The sequence below is a fragment of the Alosa alosa genome, chromosome 5 (assembly GCF_017589495.1).
Source record: "Alosa alosa isolate M-15738 ecotype Scorff River chromosome 5, AALO_Geno_1.1, whole genome shotgun sequence".
Lineage (NCBI taxonomy): Eukaryota > Metazoa > Chordata > Actinopteri > Clupeiformes > Clupeidae > Alosa > Alosa alosa.
In genome coordinates, this window is record NC_063193.1 from 20,813,142 (window position 1) to 20,830,323 (window position 17,182).

General features: G+C 42.2%; 2 protein-coding genes across 2 annotated transcripts in view; one reads left to right on the forward strand and one right to left on the reverse strand.

Moving 5' to 3' along the window:
• kcnt1b (potassium sodium-activated channel subfamily T member 1b) overlaps positions 1–6,450 on the reverse strand; it is a 47,794-nt gene extending 41,344 nt beyond the window's left edge. Inside the window, 3 exon segments of the mRNA XM_048243399.1 lie at positions 4,157–4,327; positions 4,821–4,869; positions 5,944–6,450. Coding sequence (XP_048099356.1) covers positions 4,157–4,327; positions 4,821–4,869; positions 5,944–5,974 — 251 coding nt within the window. The 5' untranslated portion in view covers positions 5,975–6,450.
• Positions 6,451–13,680: 7,230 nt separating this feature from the next.
• Positions 13,681–15,331, forward strand: LOC125294622. The gene is made up of 5 exons (XM_048243504.1): positions 13,681–13,828; positions 13,959–14,132; positions 14,357–14,482; positions 14,675–14,736; positions 15,296–15,331. The coding sequence occupies exons 1-5, from the start codon at positions 13,696–13,698 to the stop codon at positions 15,329–15,331; spliced, it is 531 nt and encodes a 176-aa protein (XP_048099461.1). The 5' UTR covers positions 13,681–13,695.
• The last annotated feature ends 1,851 nt before the right edge of the window (positions 15,332–17,182 follow it).

The window sequence follows — 17,182 nt, forward strand, 5'->3', positions numbered from 1 at the left end:
TGCCATAAAGCGATGCCTGGCTTCCTGTGCGCAGCAGCCTCTGAGAGGCACATCATCTGAGGCCTCTTGCCCCTGCTGTACGAGTCTCTCCTGCGTCCTGCCTTCTCACTCTGTTCTCGCCCTGTTCTCGACTCATCCTGCCACAGCTCAGAGGGTTCCATTTTAACCGGTGCTGTTCAGACACCAGGCCTTTTGCTTGTGGTCATCTATCTTGTCTCCAGCAGATCATCGCCTCAAGTGAAAAACGTTTTGTCTTTTCCCAGATGTCATTTTCATTACAGTGGGCTGTTAAAGCGATCGATACCAAAAAGCATGTTTTTTTTTTTTTTTTTTTTTTTTTTTTAAAGGAAGCTGCATTATGCTACGTGTCATTGAGCTCTCAGCAGTTAGCTTTTGATTATCTGAAGGTTCATCTTAAATTCATGAATACATTTAAAACAAAGTACAATGTGACTCATATGAGAGGGTTCACTTGTCACGCGTTTAGCAAAACAACATGAAAATCCTCATGGAACAATGAGCTCACATCATTAAATCTCTAATGCTGATTTAATTTCAGATCGGAACAACACTGGAGAAGCAATCAAGTATGAAGCCGCTTGCTGCTTTTCTTGGGGTTGTTGCTACGCAGAACACTTCTTGCCCACATATTTTGAGGGGAGTAATTGCCTCTCATTCTTCTGTCCTACGAGAGGTAGGTCTGTAACCTGCCGATCCTTAAGAGGGCTATTATCCTACACACTAAAGTACCATACTCCTACAAGTGTGTCCCCACACCGCTGATCACAGACAAGCAATCACCAGAGCACACACACGGCAGCAGGAGCAGTGATTGCAGTGGCAGACCGAGGCAGATCTGTTCCTTGTTTATTTACAGTTTAAGCTGAAAGTCTGGAGTCATACTGCTCTTTTATATATGGAGAACTCAACAAATGCTGTCTTTGTGAAACTGCTTTGATATAGAGAAGTCTTGTGATTTATCTTTTGTTGACAACTCCTGCTGCCTTTTGGAAGGGTGTTACTGGCACCATGCTTCTTCAGGGGAGCAGCAGGAAACTTAATTTCAATAATGGGGAGGCAGAGTTTTTGACAGGGCATCAATTCCCCAGCCCCGGCTCATTAGGAGCTTATTAGAAACAGCAGGGTTGCGTGCATTAATTTAATTGTCAAGACAGACCAGTGCATCCATTTGTTACAGCGCCCTGGGCATCTGACTGTGTTGCAGTCGTGCGGCAACAACTGACGAGAGAAGAGTGCGGACATGTGAATGTCATGAGTGCATGCTTATGTGACCTCTGCATGAGTTACCTCTGCATGTGTATCATGACTCACACTAGGTTGTTACAGAAATTATTTTGTTCCCTCCTGCACTGCTTTTATTATTATTTTTTTTTCCGACTTGTTGGACGAGCTGTGTAAAATATATGCGTGGAGGCTCGCTCGAAGCATCCAGCAGCACACACACGTCCACCCACTCACTCACTCTGCACCGGTGACTAATCTCGACTATAGTCTAGACTACAATAGGCAGCAGGGGCAGCCTGCGAGGCAGGCCAGTGTCAATATGCCGCTCTCTCGCCTGACAGCTGTACCATGGCTAGAGCAGTCATTATTTCCCAGGGACAGGCAGAACTGCCACAGAGCAAAAAGGAAACTGGTTATTGTCCACTGGAAGATGAGGGAGAAGAAAACAGCTCAGAACAATGTGCTGAGGGACATGTCTCTTTGTGTGTCTTCCATCATGCCAAAAGCTCATCTACTGTGCTCATCGTCGCATGGCCATCATACAGCGAGTTCACAGTACTTATGTGCCTTGAGGGAACATTATCAACATTCTTCCTGTTGACGGTACAATTCATTTAACGGAATGTATCCGGATATTTGTGTCAGTCAGATGGAAATAATGTGCGCCTGCTGACCAATGATATGCTGCTTACAGTACATGCATGAGTGAAAACATGCATTTTTTCACTGCTCAAAGGTTAGAAACTGCTGTGAAAACTGCTGTGAAAGGTTAGAAACCTCATTTAGAGTTTATGTACACGTGTGCTTTGTGTGTGTGTGAGAGAGAGAGAGAGAGAGAGAAAGAGAGAGAGAGAGAGAGAGAGTGGGTGAGTGTGTCTGTGTGTGTGTGTGTGTGTGAGAGTGAGAGAGAGGGAGAGTGTGTAAGTGTGTGAGTGTGTGTGGAGGGGCAAACAGAAAAATTGAAAGGGAAGGTGGAGAAAAAAGATGGAGAGGGAGAGCGAGGGAACATTAATTGTGAGGCCCTCGTAATGATCCTCTTAGCACCTAGCCGCCCACACACCCACACACACAGACGCACTCATGCCTGTCTGTTGGGAGGTCCCTGTTGGAGTATTAAATGGTGAACACGGATGATGTCCTACTTGTCAAAAATTCCATTTATAATTGGCGACATCCAAAGCCAAACAAGGCAAACCGGTTTCCAGTCTCTCAAACAAATAAACTGGCCGACAAAAAATTTGCCGCTTTAACCATGCTTTTGAATAAGCAATGCAAAACAGAGTTTTCTCTTTTTTCTCAATTTCAAAGCAACAACAACTAATCATTAAAATTTAAGACCAACTGTCACTAAGCAGCTGAAGCCTGACATTAGCAACTCTCAGCAAAGCCCCAAGTCCTACCAATTCCCAAGGAAGAACCATTCTGCTGAGATAGGCACTTTCACTGATCTACAAAGCAGGCCAAGGGGAGAAGCTGGTCACACAATATCCTCCTCTACAGAACAGCCAATACAGAACACGCATATGTGTGTACATTCAAAGGACACTATGAACAGCCACTTAAGCACATTTTAAAACCTTTTTACATGATGCTACTGCGTCTTGTGCCAGAAATAATGACAAGGATTAAATCTGTACCCAACACGACTGCATCTCTAGCTCACTCATATGTGGGCAGTGAGCTGCATCCGCGGCCACCCATTATTAACCTGCAGCGAGGCAGTGGCAGACGGCAACAGCAGCAGCAGCACTGGAGGACTGTGCAGTTGGACTCGCTTTCCACTCATGCCCTACAGCATACAGCACACAACACACGAACACATCATAAAAGCACTCCTGTGCAAATAGGAACGCACACTGTCACAAGTATTTATGCCGGCAATAGCAAGGCTGTCAGAGAGTATTCACATTGGAACGGGCATTTACGTCCTAACACATACTCAGAGAGGTTTTATGGTGTCCACCACCATCAGAGGCAGAAGGGCTTTTGTCAGGGATGCTCCTCCTTATGCAGGGTGTTTACGTATGCTGGCTTATGCAAAATGTCTTTCGAAAAGAAACAGAATGAATATTAAACATTTGTTATCGTATCCTCCAGTTTTACACTATGATTCAGCTGACTTGAGCTGTCTTCAAAGCTGTGCCATTAACCGCTCATTGTCACCCACCACCCTGCTGAAATACAAATTAGCACCCTACATGGAGGTTTTTGATCATCTAAGAATAGCTGCACATTATTATGTTTGACAGAAGCTTTCCACATTCATGGTCATATGTTGAGACAGAGTAACATGATACATCAACCTTATTTTAACTAATAATAATAACAGTAATGATGAACTCATTGTGGCTACTGAATACATGTTTTGTGGTGTGTTCTGCCATGTACTATGTATTCTACATACAGATAGTATGGGATTATAAACGCTGAAGAAATACACTGCCAACCAGAATGGCTGCCGAAACGTAAGCCTTATACATATGTACGGAGGTAGGCTATATCTCTTGTACATGTCAAGCCACAGTCAAGCTAGTGAGTATCAGCCAGGGGAATATCTAGAGATACACGTGAGTGACAACCACAGTAGTCCTCACCAGGGAGGCTCAAAACCACATCTGCCTTGTTGTTCTAGTTACCACACATCAGCATATTAAACCAACACAATAAGTATTCAAAGTTGTACAGCCTCTACACCACTCAAACATCTATGGCCTTGGGGTATTCAGGACTCAGCCTCATTCAGACAAAGCAGTGCTACTATTCAATTGCGTGTTCAGTGGCAATACAGTACAGTAGACAGCTCTTCCAGCCGTCAGTATATATGGCCGTGCTAAGAGCTGTTCAGCAAGGGAGAGAGAGAGAGAGAGAGAGAAAAAAAAGAAAGAGAGAGAGAGAACACATAAGCTTATACCTGTCTTCGCTCTGGAAGGACTGGTCTCCGAGCAATAGGTCCCTGAATCTGTAGCGTGGAGGCAGTGGGGGCACCCCTGACTCCCCGTCACCAATCTTGAGGTTGCTGATGTCCAGGATCACCCCCGTGCTGCCCCCACTGGTCTTCTTTTGGACAGACTCCGTGGAGCCCCTGCAGGGTGGTGTGTGTGGGGGGACAGGCCGTTATTTACGATAAGCAAAAGTAACCACCACCACTGCTTCTCAATCAATACTTTTAATTTGCTCCTCGTGGTCTTGTTGGTTATAAAGCTGCTCACACTGTAATGTCCATTTCAAACTGAATTAACCACACACATTTATTGTTTTTCTGCACACATTCAATTCGCCAAATCAATGTTAATACACATATCAAGTCACTGCAATACTGTGTGCATGCGTGCATTATATAAGCGCAGTTCTGCTACACTGCCTAAGCCCATCCCTGGAGAAGTGATATCACAGGCACTGCACTCAGTCTGGCACTGTGCTCCCACTAAATTCATCCTGCTAATTAAATTTTACATCCTCCATGCCTTGGACCTCTACTGTACGTCTGTTAAACAGAAGTCTGCTGAAATACTGAGGAGATGCTCATGACCGCACACTGTGTAGCCCACAACCGTGGGCGTGTGTGTTTGTTTTACCTGTCACCAGTGGAACTGGGGGACTGTTGGGGAAGTGCCGTGGCTGTGTCTATAGGGCAGCGTTTGGGAGGAAGAGTGAAGGAAGAGTGCTCAACAGTAATATCAGAGGTTCATTTGCACCTGAACACTTCCAGTTAGTTCACATGACAGCAGTTGTTAGTACAGCACATTGCAACAGTTTTGACAGTATAGCAATAGAAGTGTTGTTGTAGTTTTTTTTTTTTTTTTCAGATAAAAGGCACACAGTCATGCATCAATCTATTTCTATTTAGAACTTCCACCTGAAAGTTCAAATCATGTATAATGACTGTTATGATATCTAAGCTGCTCTGTCTTTCTGCATCAGTTGCTGAGGTTTAAGTGCGCCTGCAGATGAAGGCCCTAAGCTCCCATTTATCTTAAGAGTCTTCACACAGCCGTCACAAGCCTGGCCAGCCCAGTCGGTGAGCTGTTTCCCAAAAAAACTGTCTTGACATTTAAATGCATAATTTACTGACGCTGGCAAAGCAGCGGGGAGGGAAAGCAGAAGAGTTCCAATGTAGCTGGCAAATCCCGATAATCTAGACAATGTGAAAGCGAGTTTGAAAAGGCTCGTGCACACAGATATAGGATAATAAGAAAACTGCAGGCGCTTTCCTGTGATTCTAGCCAGGAGTAAGCAGTGGTCATTTCGAGTGATCATTCCATTACCGGGAAATTGTTTCAAAGGGGGTGACGTTTGCAATTAGCGCAGCGAGACTTAAATGTCTTCCCATTGTTGTCCTTCTGTATAGAGTCTAGACCTTTAATGTCAATATTATTATGTTGACATTGATCTGTTTTCTAACAGAACACTTGGAAATATGTCATGTCCTCAACTGAGTTACAGTAACACTGGGATTCAGAATTATTGCTACATATTGAGGGCAAGCAAATTATCTCCTGGGAGGGAAAAGAAAAGAGCAGTCGAAAAAATATCAAAACACCGATTTCAGTATCAAAACAAATCTTTTTATGTTCAGGATGCAATGACGCTACCGCTAGAACATATTTTGAAATAACAGCCCGACTTACGATAACGACTAGAAGACTGTAGAAGAACGTATTTTGTTGATATGAATGCCAAACATTGAATATCCCTTACCTGGTTGTGTGTGAACGTGAAGTCCCATCATTGTAAACGTATGTCTTGTTTCTGACAGACTCGTCGCACATGTTTCTTATGCCCACAACCCAGTCACCGTTGAAGGCTTCCTACTGTAATGTCCTCTTGTAAACTCCATCCTCCTTGGACAATTGCATGAAAGATGAAGGTCGCCATACCTCCACAAGCTCCACAATGTATTCCAAGGGGGTGAGACGAAACTTCCTTATGTCACCGCAGCAGCTAGGTTTAATTTAGTACTGGTTTACTTTCAGTCTGATATTCATGCACCCTGTTCTGTTCTGTCACTTCTGGAACTCAACATTTGCGCTTACAGAGACGCGCTCTACTCCTGCGACAAGGTTCGGCACTCTGAGGTAACAGCTTCCTGGAAAATGAACGTAGACCCCGACGACTATAAACAGCGCGGCACTATATTCTGAGCGGTGGCCGACCCGTTATCCTCCGCAGTCATTAGAGCACAGTGGCCGTGGGTGAAAGTCTGTATGTAGACATACTGACCACATTGATGCTCTTGGTTGGTGGACATGCGCACACAGCCACTCTGGCAGAAAATTAACATGACGCCATCGCGGTTATGATGTGCACAGTGGTTGCTCAGGTGCTCGCCTCATAGTGGGATATGTAGCCTATGTGGGGACAGATGTGGCCCTAGGGGAGAAAGGGTATCCTTAAAATGACCCCCCACCTCTCTCTCTTCAAAGAAACTGACTGTAATTGGTCACATCTTCTGATATCATAGGTTGGTTGGGTTAGGTACCAGAAGATAAAGTAGTGTGTTGTGGTGACAGTGTTGACACAACCTTTTGTAGTCAGCTGTGTATTCTCAGTAAAATGCAGTGGATGTAATAGCAATGTGACAACCATTTTTTATCTTCTTTTGTCGTGACACAAAAAAACAGAAATGTGGTGCCTTCAGATTTCTGCTTGTTGTGAGAGTAGTAGTAGAAGTAAAGGCACTTAAATGAGCGTTCTGGTGCATAATGGCATAGTGCATAGTGCCATGCATCACCCAGTGCTACTCATTGGAGGTGGTTAGTGAGGTACCCCCTTCAATGTGAAACGCTTTGGGTGCCTTGAAAAGGACTGTATAAATACAATATGTTGTTGCTGTTGTTGTTGTTACTATGAACATGTAATAAAGACAACAATGTCATACATAAAGCATTTTATTTATTTAACCCTTGTGTTATCCTCAAATCTTACCGACACTCTTTATCCTTGGGGTCAATTTGACCCCAGCTAAATAAACCCTCAGAAAATGATTATAATTCATATTGTTACCCAGTTTTTTTTTGTGACAGGTACTTAACAAGAGTGTAATAACCACCATCAAAAGCCCTACAAAACAATCCCACCCCCCCACACCCCTTTATGAACCTTGGAACCCAGGCTGGCAATATTGCCCGTCCAGTGTCAGCAGCCCAAAGGCTTGCGGTTGCTTCCCCTTTTGACTTATACAGTCCTGCCAAAATGACTTATATGTAATATGTACAATATGTACAACAAATTATTGTACAAATTTCATGCTAACTCTGTTGTACCCTTCAATTGAGGAAAAGTCATGAAACATGAAGCAAAAAAAAAATGAACCATATATTTTATGATGTTAAACGTTGTTTGGGGTCAAATTGACCCCAAGGATAACATGAGGATTAATATACATTTACTTACACAAAAAGTATATAAAAACTATTAAAGTACATACTTTGTGTTTTGCCTGTATCTATGCAAACATTTTAGCTTTGGATATTTGCATTACACATACTTATTGACATTGCTTTGACATTGTCTACCCGTATAAAGCAAAGTATATGCCAAAAATGCAACAACTTGTGTCATCTTGACAATAAATAGTTTATAGTACATTCAAAGTTTTGCTCACTGGTTACATTTTTGGCAGCTCCTGTCAAAAATTGTGAACCGAGTGCAATTACAGAGCACAGCCTCAAAATTGCGACCATGGCTAAATGTCCCAGTGGGGTTTTAGGTGATGGACAGGAGAGGAAACAGCTTAAGTCAGTAACTGTCAGATTGAATGGCATCAGGTTGATGGTTCAATGTGTAAAGGGAATATCCATGGTGATTACTCAGTATCACACCGTGAGGTGAAGGTGTTAAAAGTGAAATGGTCCCAGATGGTATGTGTGATATGACTCATATAAGAAGTCAGATAGGGTTCCCAGGTGTTGGTATTGCATCTAATTATAAAGGAAAGCCTTATGAATAGTGTTGCTTCTTAGCTGATATTGCATAACGGACACAGCTGAAGTGCTCTCTGATACAGTAGATGGGCCTGTTGTTTACAAAGGCAAAGATCCATCATATCAAATAACACCTCTCCTGGTTAGACCTTTTCATTACTGATGCTTATACTTTGAGATGACAGGTGCTCTACTGTCCTCTATTAATGTACTGTCCTCTACTGTGCTCTACTAATATCCTGCTGTCCCCAGTATGAAACATTCATAAAATCTAGATTGTAAACCCATCAAAAAGACTGCAAAAACATGGAGAATTATGTCTGTTTTTAGTGTTAAAATGGGGTATTTTAGTCCCTAAACATTCAGATTTTAGAATGTTTAGATCCAACCACAAGTGTCAAGGTTGGATCACTGCTTGTTCATATCTTGCTGAGCTTTTTGGCGTTGGTCTGCTCGACATTCCTGTGGCCACTTTCCCACAGAAAGAGTTCCCGTTATGGCAGGGTTATATTTTTGGATCTTTTTTGTGTGTGTGGTGGGGATCGGGGTGATTGGGAGGGTGGTTGTGGGTCTGTTATTGTGGGGATGGAGTTCACATATGTTTATAAATTATGTCAGTCAGAAATTTACAGCGTTTCATGAAACCCCCACCACTGCAAACATCCTCATCAATAATCTGTGTGAAAGCAGTTTGTTATTGTTCTTCTTACTGGCATTAGGTAATTAGAATGTGTCTTCAATACATATTCATTAAGTATAGGAATACATGATAATCCCACACATTTAGAGAGAGGACCTTGTGACTTTACAGTAATGCAGGATAAGAACATTTATCATGACAAAAAGCACAACAATTACTTAATGCACTCTAGTCCATTATTGCCACCACCATGAACTCCTATTGAGGACAGAGAGCCAAGAGGTTTTGGAGCAGATGCATGAATAATTAGTGTAGAAGAGGCAGGGCCCTCTCTCCAAGCTGTCAGGCTCTCGGGTGTCACCTTGATGTGAGCGCTTCACTTGTGAGAGAAGATCAACAACCGGGAGGCATGTCAGGCAACACTGAGCCAACCGTACAAGAGAGGAGTATACTTTTAAAAAGACGCACTAGGTAAGACGTTCAGGTTATTATGGTTATTTGAAGTAATAGTGACAGTTGTAGACTGTTGTGAACAGTTGACAAGTTGCTATTAAATATTAGGGAAAAGGTGATGCAGTGTATGTACATTCAAAGGGCTACAAAATTGGAGTGTAGGACTTTTTATCCATCCTGTTAACATCCATGTAGAGGGCAAACGAACGCTGGGAAAGTTTCCCTTAACCTTTTCCATCAACACTACAGTATACAACACTGATGTCTGAAGCAAAAGCAACAGACATTCTATCCTGATGCTATCTGTGTGTGTGTAATAGTCTCTGTAATTTAATAGGCTATATTTATAGCTCATGGCAAGGTACATTCAACACTGAACAAAGTGTTGTTTTGATTTTATCTTTTATAAAATACAGATTTTGTCGATGCTGGCCAGAAAATGAGTCCTTTCTTTGACCAAATCTAATAGAGACCTGCCGTCATGCATAATGCATTTTCCACTGGATACTGTACCTGTTTGCTGCCTGCTTCTTGCCTTCTGTTGCCATTGGACAACCCTGTGGCACAACTGCCAATCCATTATTATGTTACAGATCATGTTTTTTGTTGGCTGTTAATGACATAAACTGTTGAACAAGTTCTTTCCATTCATCTGAGTGATAAAGGAACAGTGATGGACTCCTCTCAGAAAAGGCCATTAAGAAGATCCAGAAGTTATAGCCTGAATCTCCACCTGGATCCATTTCTCAAACAGCATCACATTCGAGGCAAAGACATGGAGGTAGGTAGAGTGGAAACTCAACTCCAGATGTTCAACCAGAGCTGAATGTCATTCCCATGATTTTTGTTGACATTGGGACACACAATACTTTATCACCAGTTATTTTAGAAAATATAATGGGAAAAGATCTCTTGTTAATTCAATCAGGGCCAGTCACCAGGAAGACCATAGAGTCACTTGAGAAAAGGCATCTAAAATTGTGGTCATTCAGGGGAACACTGTGGCGCCCGTATGGGGTCAAGTCTCCTTTCCCGATCCCACCCCTTCTCTCTCTCCTCTCACTGTCCTTTCAAAAATAAAGGCAAAAGCCCCAAAATATACTTAAAAAATGATGGTGGTCAATCAGACGCAATCCTGGAGAGCATATATCAATTTGTTATCATTATCCCATTATGTCATGGAAATTTTAAAGAGAGCAGAAACACTAATTGTACACATACTCCAAGCTAAACCCTTATTCTCAAGACCCTAACTTGACTCTCACTAAATTGTTTCTTATTTCGGAATACAGACCCAGTCAATGTCAGGAAGAGGAGAGAAAATGTCCAAACCTTTCTACCTTCACTCCCTGGCAGTGGACCCCTATGTGATTAATAGGGGATTTCTCCTCCTCAACACCCCTCCAATGGTGGCCAAGGTGCAGCCTCTGAAGGCAAGGATGAGTGAATGAGTCATTTTATAGGCCTACACTGTTAATATTCCCTAGATGTTGCACTGAAACCTAAGAAGCCCAATTAAACTCTACTTGTTAATAACACAGCTTAATGGCTTATTAGATTCAGTAGTCAATAGTATCTATTGTAAATCAAAGAACCCCATTTAATATACCGGTACTGTAAAGCCTTAGTAACTCCACCATTTGTTGATGCTGATTTAGCTGATGATCAATACAATAGTAGTGAATATTATCTAGTGTAAATAAAAAAATCTATAGTAAATATGATTCACTCCTTGACACATTCTCCAAACTTGTATCTAACAGGGCCATCTATAATTTCAAATTTGCCAGTGATTCAGCCTTGCATCCTCTGAAAATCCTTTGAATTCTTTTAACTGTTTTTGTTCTATTGTGCTAACAGTGTTAGCGCTTAATTAATATATATTTATCATTAACTACTCTGTTCATTGATAAAAAAAAAAAGAAATACAGCTGTAGGGTGTTTTGTTGTCAAGCTAAACAGTTGGTTGTGTGTTGAGTTAAGCCCCTTTCAGCGCTCACAGTCTGGTGTCCTGTATTCACAGGCTGGGAGAATGAGCCCGCTACCGCAGGGTGGCCAGCTGGATGAGCAGTATTTACCATCCATCACTGGGAGGCTGGTCAGAAGCACACTTAGTCAGTCCTGCCCATATTTGTACAACAAACATGGCTCCAACGCCTCGTCCACTTTCCAAAGAGCCACCAACAATACCAAACAGGTTGGAAGCCTTGCTGGAGAATACATTTTTTCTTCCAGAAAATGGGAGAGATGAATATTGATGTGGTGTTCATAATTTTTATGTGAATCTAAATGAATGACATGAATGAAAACAATGACCATTGACCACAGTTTATTTACTACAGCTTTGTTTAGATGTAATATGAGAAACGGGACAGTATCAGCTGGCTCATTGGTTACAATCTAAACATAATGTGATTAGACTTCCACCAGGACAAAGAAGCAGAGTCAGAGATCAGATGTCACAGTGACCATGATGTACATGGGCCAGGGACTGAACAAGACTTCCCAGGACGATGTGAAAGTTCTGCAGCAAGTATGTGGAGGAGAAAACCTCTGTGTCTTCAAGGGGTCTGTGGAGCCAGGAGGTGGGACCAACTACAGATACTCTGTTGATATGTACATGTATATTCATACATAATGTATATGTCTGTTGATATGTACATGTATATTCATACATAATGTATATGTCTGTTGATGTGTACATGTATATTCATACATAATGTATATGTCTGTTGATGTGTACATGTATATTCATACATAATGTATATGTAAATATCTGTTCAGCATGCACATATTATAGTATTTGTTTATTTTGATTGTTTATTTTCATTAGGCTATTCATTAGGCCATTGACATTATTGTTTATTATTGCTATTCTCCTTAATGTAGTCTTACCAACTTTTAAAACTGTTCACTGTTAATTTAACTATTGTATTGTTTTATTTGTAAGTAATTTTGGACAAAAGTGTCTGCGAAATCCCATAACCATAATGTATTTTTGAGCATGTAAGTAAACTATGCCGAAAACTGTTCAAAAATTGAGGCCCTGTTTATGTTTGTCTAAAGTGTATGTGCATTTTTCCTTTTGCGTGTATCCTGCAGAGGAATTCCAGTTTAGATCCCAAAGGCACATGGGCTTCCCTTTCAGTGCTACGTTCTACGTGAATGGCATCATGGCACGAAGAATTAGCTCTTGCTGTGAGTACCGCTACACCCCTGGTGCTCATCAAGGGAGAAAGAGCTGCTTCAGACTGACACGCCTCGCTGGAGGGAAGCCTTGCTATAGGTCAGTGTGTAATCATAAACATCCACCAGGTACAACATTTCAGCAACTACCAGATTTCATTATTATATGTATTAGCCTCATTGTGTATAAGCCACAGGACAGTGTTTTATGCAAGTTAAAAGAAACAAAGCCATTTTAATACCATATTACCACCCCGTGTATTAACCACATAGCTGAAGAAATTTTGCAAAATTAATGTTTAAGCCGCAGCAAATAGTTGGGAAATTACGGTAGTTAAGAATGAGCAGTAGTGGAATGCCATTGTAAGATCCAATAACCTTTGCATTGCTCTAACTCAGGTGTGTGAATGCAAGATATGTCACATCTCCGCAGCCCCTCCCCCAAAATAGTATGTAACAAAATTGTTCTTTGTTAGTCTGAATAGCTGTTTTTTTCTGCAAAGATTAAAGATCAAATCAACATCTTTTGCATGACAGAAAAACTGTCTAACGAAAAGCTTCCTAGGCAAAATGATGATGACCTTTTCAGTACATTTGTGTGCAGATGTTCCGGAGTCATGCCCTTCATCCCCTCTGTTTTTTCCCATCGGGACTGAGCGGTCCCTACGAGGGTTAAGAGCGCCCTCTAAAGACTGGAACTGCACATCGACGGATAGTGAGGAGCTGGAAGGTACCAGGAGGGGGAGGGCAAGGGCCAAGAGCCGCAAGCAGCAGCCCAGACTAAGGAAGAACAGCAAAGCATCAGAGGTCTCCCAAGTCCACAAAGATGAGAGCATCCCAGACAACAGACAGACGGGTCAAGAGAGCAGAGTGAATGCTACTGAAAATAGGTCACATGTCTCCGAGCGCAGAGAAAATGTTAGGAAAAACACAGATGATATGACAAGATCAAATGTCCACAAGTGTGCAACAAACACTCTGGATCAAAAACAGAATATTCCAGAAAACATAATGAGTACCCCGAAGAACAGGTCTAATGTCCCAGGCAATACAACCAACATGTCAGAGAACAGGTCTAATGTCCCAGGCAATACAACCAACATGTCAGAGAACAGGTCTAATGTCCCAGGCAATACAACCAATATGTCAGAGAACAGACAGAGTGTTCCAAATGATAAACCAAATATCCCAGAGGACAGAGTAAATATTAGAGAAAACACACAGAATCTTCCAGAGAATAGACCAACCATGTTAGAGTACAAACCAGACCTTACAGAGAACAAATCTAATGCCCCTAATACACAAACTCTCAGCCCACGGAACCCACAGAATATCAAACGGGAAGACAATCCATTACTTGTACATCAAACCCAGGCATCCGGTAAGTTCAGCGTCTAATGGACTTATCTATCTACTCTTTAGATGTCAGAAGATCAAATGGTTGAGAAGTTTTTCTAATTGCTCCTAAAATTGCTCATAAAAAAGTTCACACCACTGTTATGCTTGAAAAGGCCCAGTGCATCGTGACAGAGCTAAGAAGAAGCAGGGCAGAAAGACAAAGAGGACTGAGGAAGAATTAGGGAGCAATGGCATAACCAGAGGAAGAGACTTCTATGAGGAATGTGTCGAAATGAGCTCTAGCCTAGAAACAATCCCAAACAAGAAAATCTGGTTCAAAGTACACAGTGAGTAAAGAATAATTTTATGTCGATTTGAGCAATTTTCTGCTTTCACATTATGCATTAGTTAGAGAGACATGGCATATGCCATGTCCTTTATAATTAATGCTGGTATACATGAAATATGAAAGCTCCTCTTATGGTTACAACAAACATTCTTTTGTCCTTTTTCATTCATCTGTTGAGCTGATAACAGGCCCAATTGATGTGTCTGCTGTTCTGTCACCTAGAGCAGGAGAGACTAGCCGTACAGGAGCGTATTTCACACGGCCACAGTGCTGGTGGCGGCTCTACCTCTGAGCTGGAGCTGAGTGAGGAGAGTGATAGCGGGCTGAACGACCCTGATAAAGGAATGGGTAAATATGATTATGGAGTTTATGATGTATCCTGGAGGAAAAGAGGGGAAAGATATAGAAAAGCCTTCCATTTTCATTTTCTAACTTTTTAAGCACTTTCAAAATAAATGCACTCGAAAAGTATGCCTGCCACCATGTCTGCCTACAAACTCGCAAAACAAGTCAATCGAGTATTTTATTTGTATGTTTTAGGTCCTAATAAGTCAACTGAAAGGACAGAAGAAATCAGTAAAGAAGAAGACCTACAAAAACAGGTGGGGTTCTTGAACAGCGTGCCTCCATCTATCTTCTCAGCATGGGAACGGCTACACGCAGAGACAAAATATCAATATACTGTCATGAACAGAAACACAGACACTGAGACACACATGTGTCCACGTAGACAAACAAACACACACACACACACACACTCTCTCTCTCTCTCTCTCTCACACACACACACACACACACACACACACACACACAGAGAGAGAGAGAGAGAGAGAGAGTTGCAGAAAAACAAACTTTTCACTGTATGAACACAATATTTAAGAATAGCTCATTCTCTCTTGCTTCTTTGTTGAAATACTTAATGGAATCTGGAAGACATTGTTTAAAAACAACAGGTTGAAATGTCCTGTTCTGGAAAGAACAACAAAGCCCCTATTCATTCTCAAATAACAGATCAGATTGTTCAATCGAGGCTGTATCATGCCAGTTGAAGGCCCATAACTCTTAGAAACTAAAAGCAGAGGGGAATTACGATTACGACTTTTTTTACAAGACAATGCATGTCTTTAATTACATTTCAGGATACTTCTTTTGTCCTTACAGATAGAGTCGTATAGTAGAAATGTACCCGTGAAATGAGTGAGAAAGAAACTGTTCCAGCCTATTGCACCACTTCTGTCAAAGTACTGTAATAAATGGCTGGACCATTACAATGGTGTTTAGGATTAAAAAAGAGATTCACTCTGATGCCCCAGACAGAAGCTGTCTGAGAAGAAGTATTCTTTTTGAATTTTTTGATGTTGCTCACAAGAGCTATGGAGATATTTACCTTTTATTCATTTTGCCTCTACATCGATTTCACTCTGTTGAACTGAATAGCTAGATGCCATGGTGGAGGTGCTCCGGTCCTCTGACGAGGTGGATGAGCTGGTGTTGAGGAACACAGGGCTGACGGATGACCTGCTGCAGAGCCTGGTCGCTGCCCTGAGGCAGAGCCTGTCCGTGGTCAGCACCATCAACCTCAACCTGAACCGCATCGGCCCAGCGGGGGTCCACAGCCTGCTCGAGCTCCTGCACAGCAAGCCACAACTGCAGAGTCTATAGTAAGTGTCCAGTCAGAGATTGAGTTTGATTTAAAGGTACAATCTGTGAGTCTAAGCCAACGCACTTTCCAAGTCCAATTTCACAAATGGCTCCTCACCATCTGTTAGCTGTCTGTTCTTTATGTGTTCTCAGAACAGTGTGTGCAATAATCCAGCAAATCAAAGTATTGCTTCAGGCACACTAAAGGAAGTGAGCTCAATATCAATAACCTGTTGCCAAAATAACAGACTATGCTGAACCTTTAGATGTGAAACAACAGGTTTGTGAATCGATGGCTTGTTTGTGATTCTCTTCATGAGGAAAAATGCTTGAAGATGCATTCCCTTAATCTTTCCTTTTGTAGTTTATTTGGGAACAGGTTGGGTGATTCTGGAGTTCAAGTGCTATTGTCGGGACTGGCTGACCTACAGACGAACAGCACAAACAGACAAACAGGGGCGTCACTGCAGCCTCAAACAACAGGAGGAGTGATGACTTTAGCTCCCATTCCACAGCAGGGTGGTCCTCCATTCACTGCCTGTTGTCTCACTGAACTGGACCTTGGTGGCAATGGGATGAGTAGTGACGGCCTGCGAGTTCTAGCCACCTACATGCGGTACCACTCCCAGCTGCGTTACCTTGCTCTGGCACAGACCGGTGGTGCGGACATCACCGCATGGGCCGTGCTGTTCGAAAGCCTGAGGGTAAACGGCAAGCTCACGCACATTATTCTTGATGAGTGCCGACTCGGGGATCAGGGGGCGAAGCTTTTCGCGGAAACACTGAGGGCCAACGTGGCCATTAAGAAAGTGGACTTGGATGGGAACGGCATTTGCGATGGTGGGGGCAGTGCGATCCTAGACGCGCTTGTGAGTCGGTGGCAAAGTCCTCTCCAGCACCTCAGCATGGAGGAGGGCAATTTCATTAGTACAGCCCTCATGGTGAAGATCTTACAGGAAGTGCAGTCAAATGGACCTGCTGTGCAAAATATCAGCATGCCATTCCTCCCACCAACAGGTGTAATACAGTAATAATTCGATAGGGCTTGTGGGAGAACAGTGGACAGTGATTGTAGTGGTATTGCGGAAAGTTTTGCTTGAATATTAAGACCATATATTCTCATAAAAGGTTCACACATTCATTCAGTCAGTAGTTTTTGCTCTCTTATCTAATACTCACATACATGTGAACATAAACATAGCAACATAGATGTGAGCATAAAAATGAATGAACACCACTCATTATATAATATTCACTAAGGGGTTGTGTGGTCAAGCACAGAGGAAAAGAGTACCAAATAAAAGTTCATTACTGTCAACATGACTAACCACAGACTAGCCGCACAATGACTCCTCAGAAGAAATGAGTCTGTTTATGTTACAACTGTTTATATTCATTTCATTGTTT

Coding starts and splice junctions, on each gene's coding strand:
- LOC125294622 (XM_048243504.1), top strand. CDS start 13,696: ATGTTAGAGTACAAACCAGACCTTACAGAGAACAAATCTAATGCCCCT. Junction 14,133..14,356: donor AATCTGGTTCAAAGTACACA/GTGAGTAAAGAA, acceptor TCTGTCACCTAG/AGCAGGAGAGACTAGCCGTA. Junction 14,483..14,674: donor CGACCCTGATAAAGGAATGG/GTAAATATGATT, acceptor TGTATGTTTTAG/GTCCTAATAAGTCAACTGAA.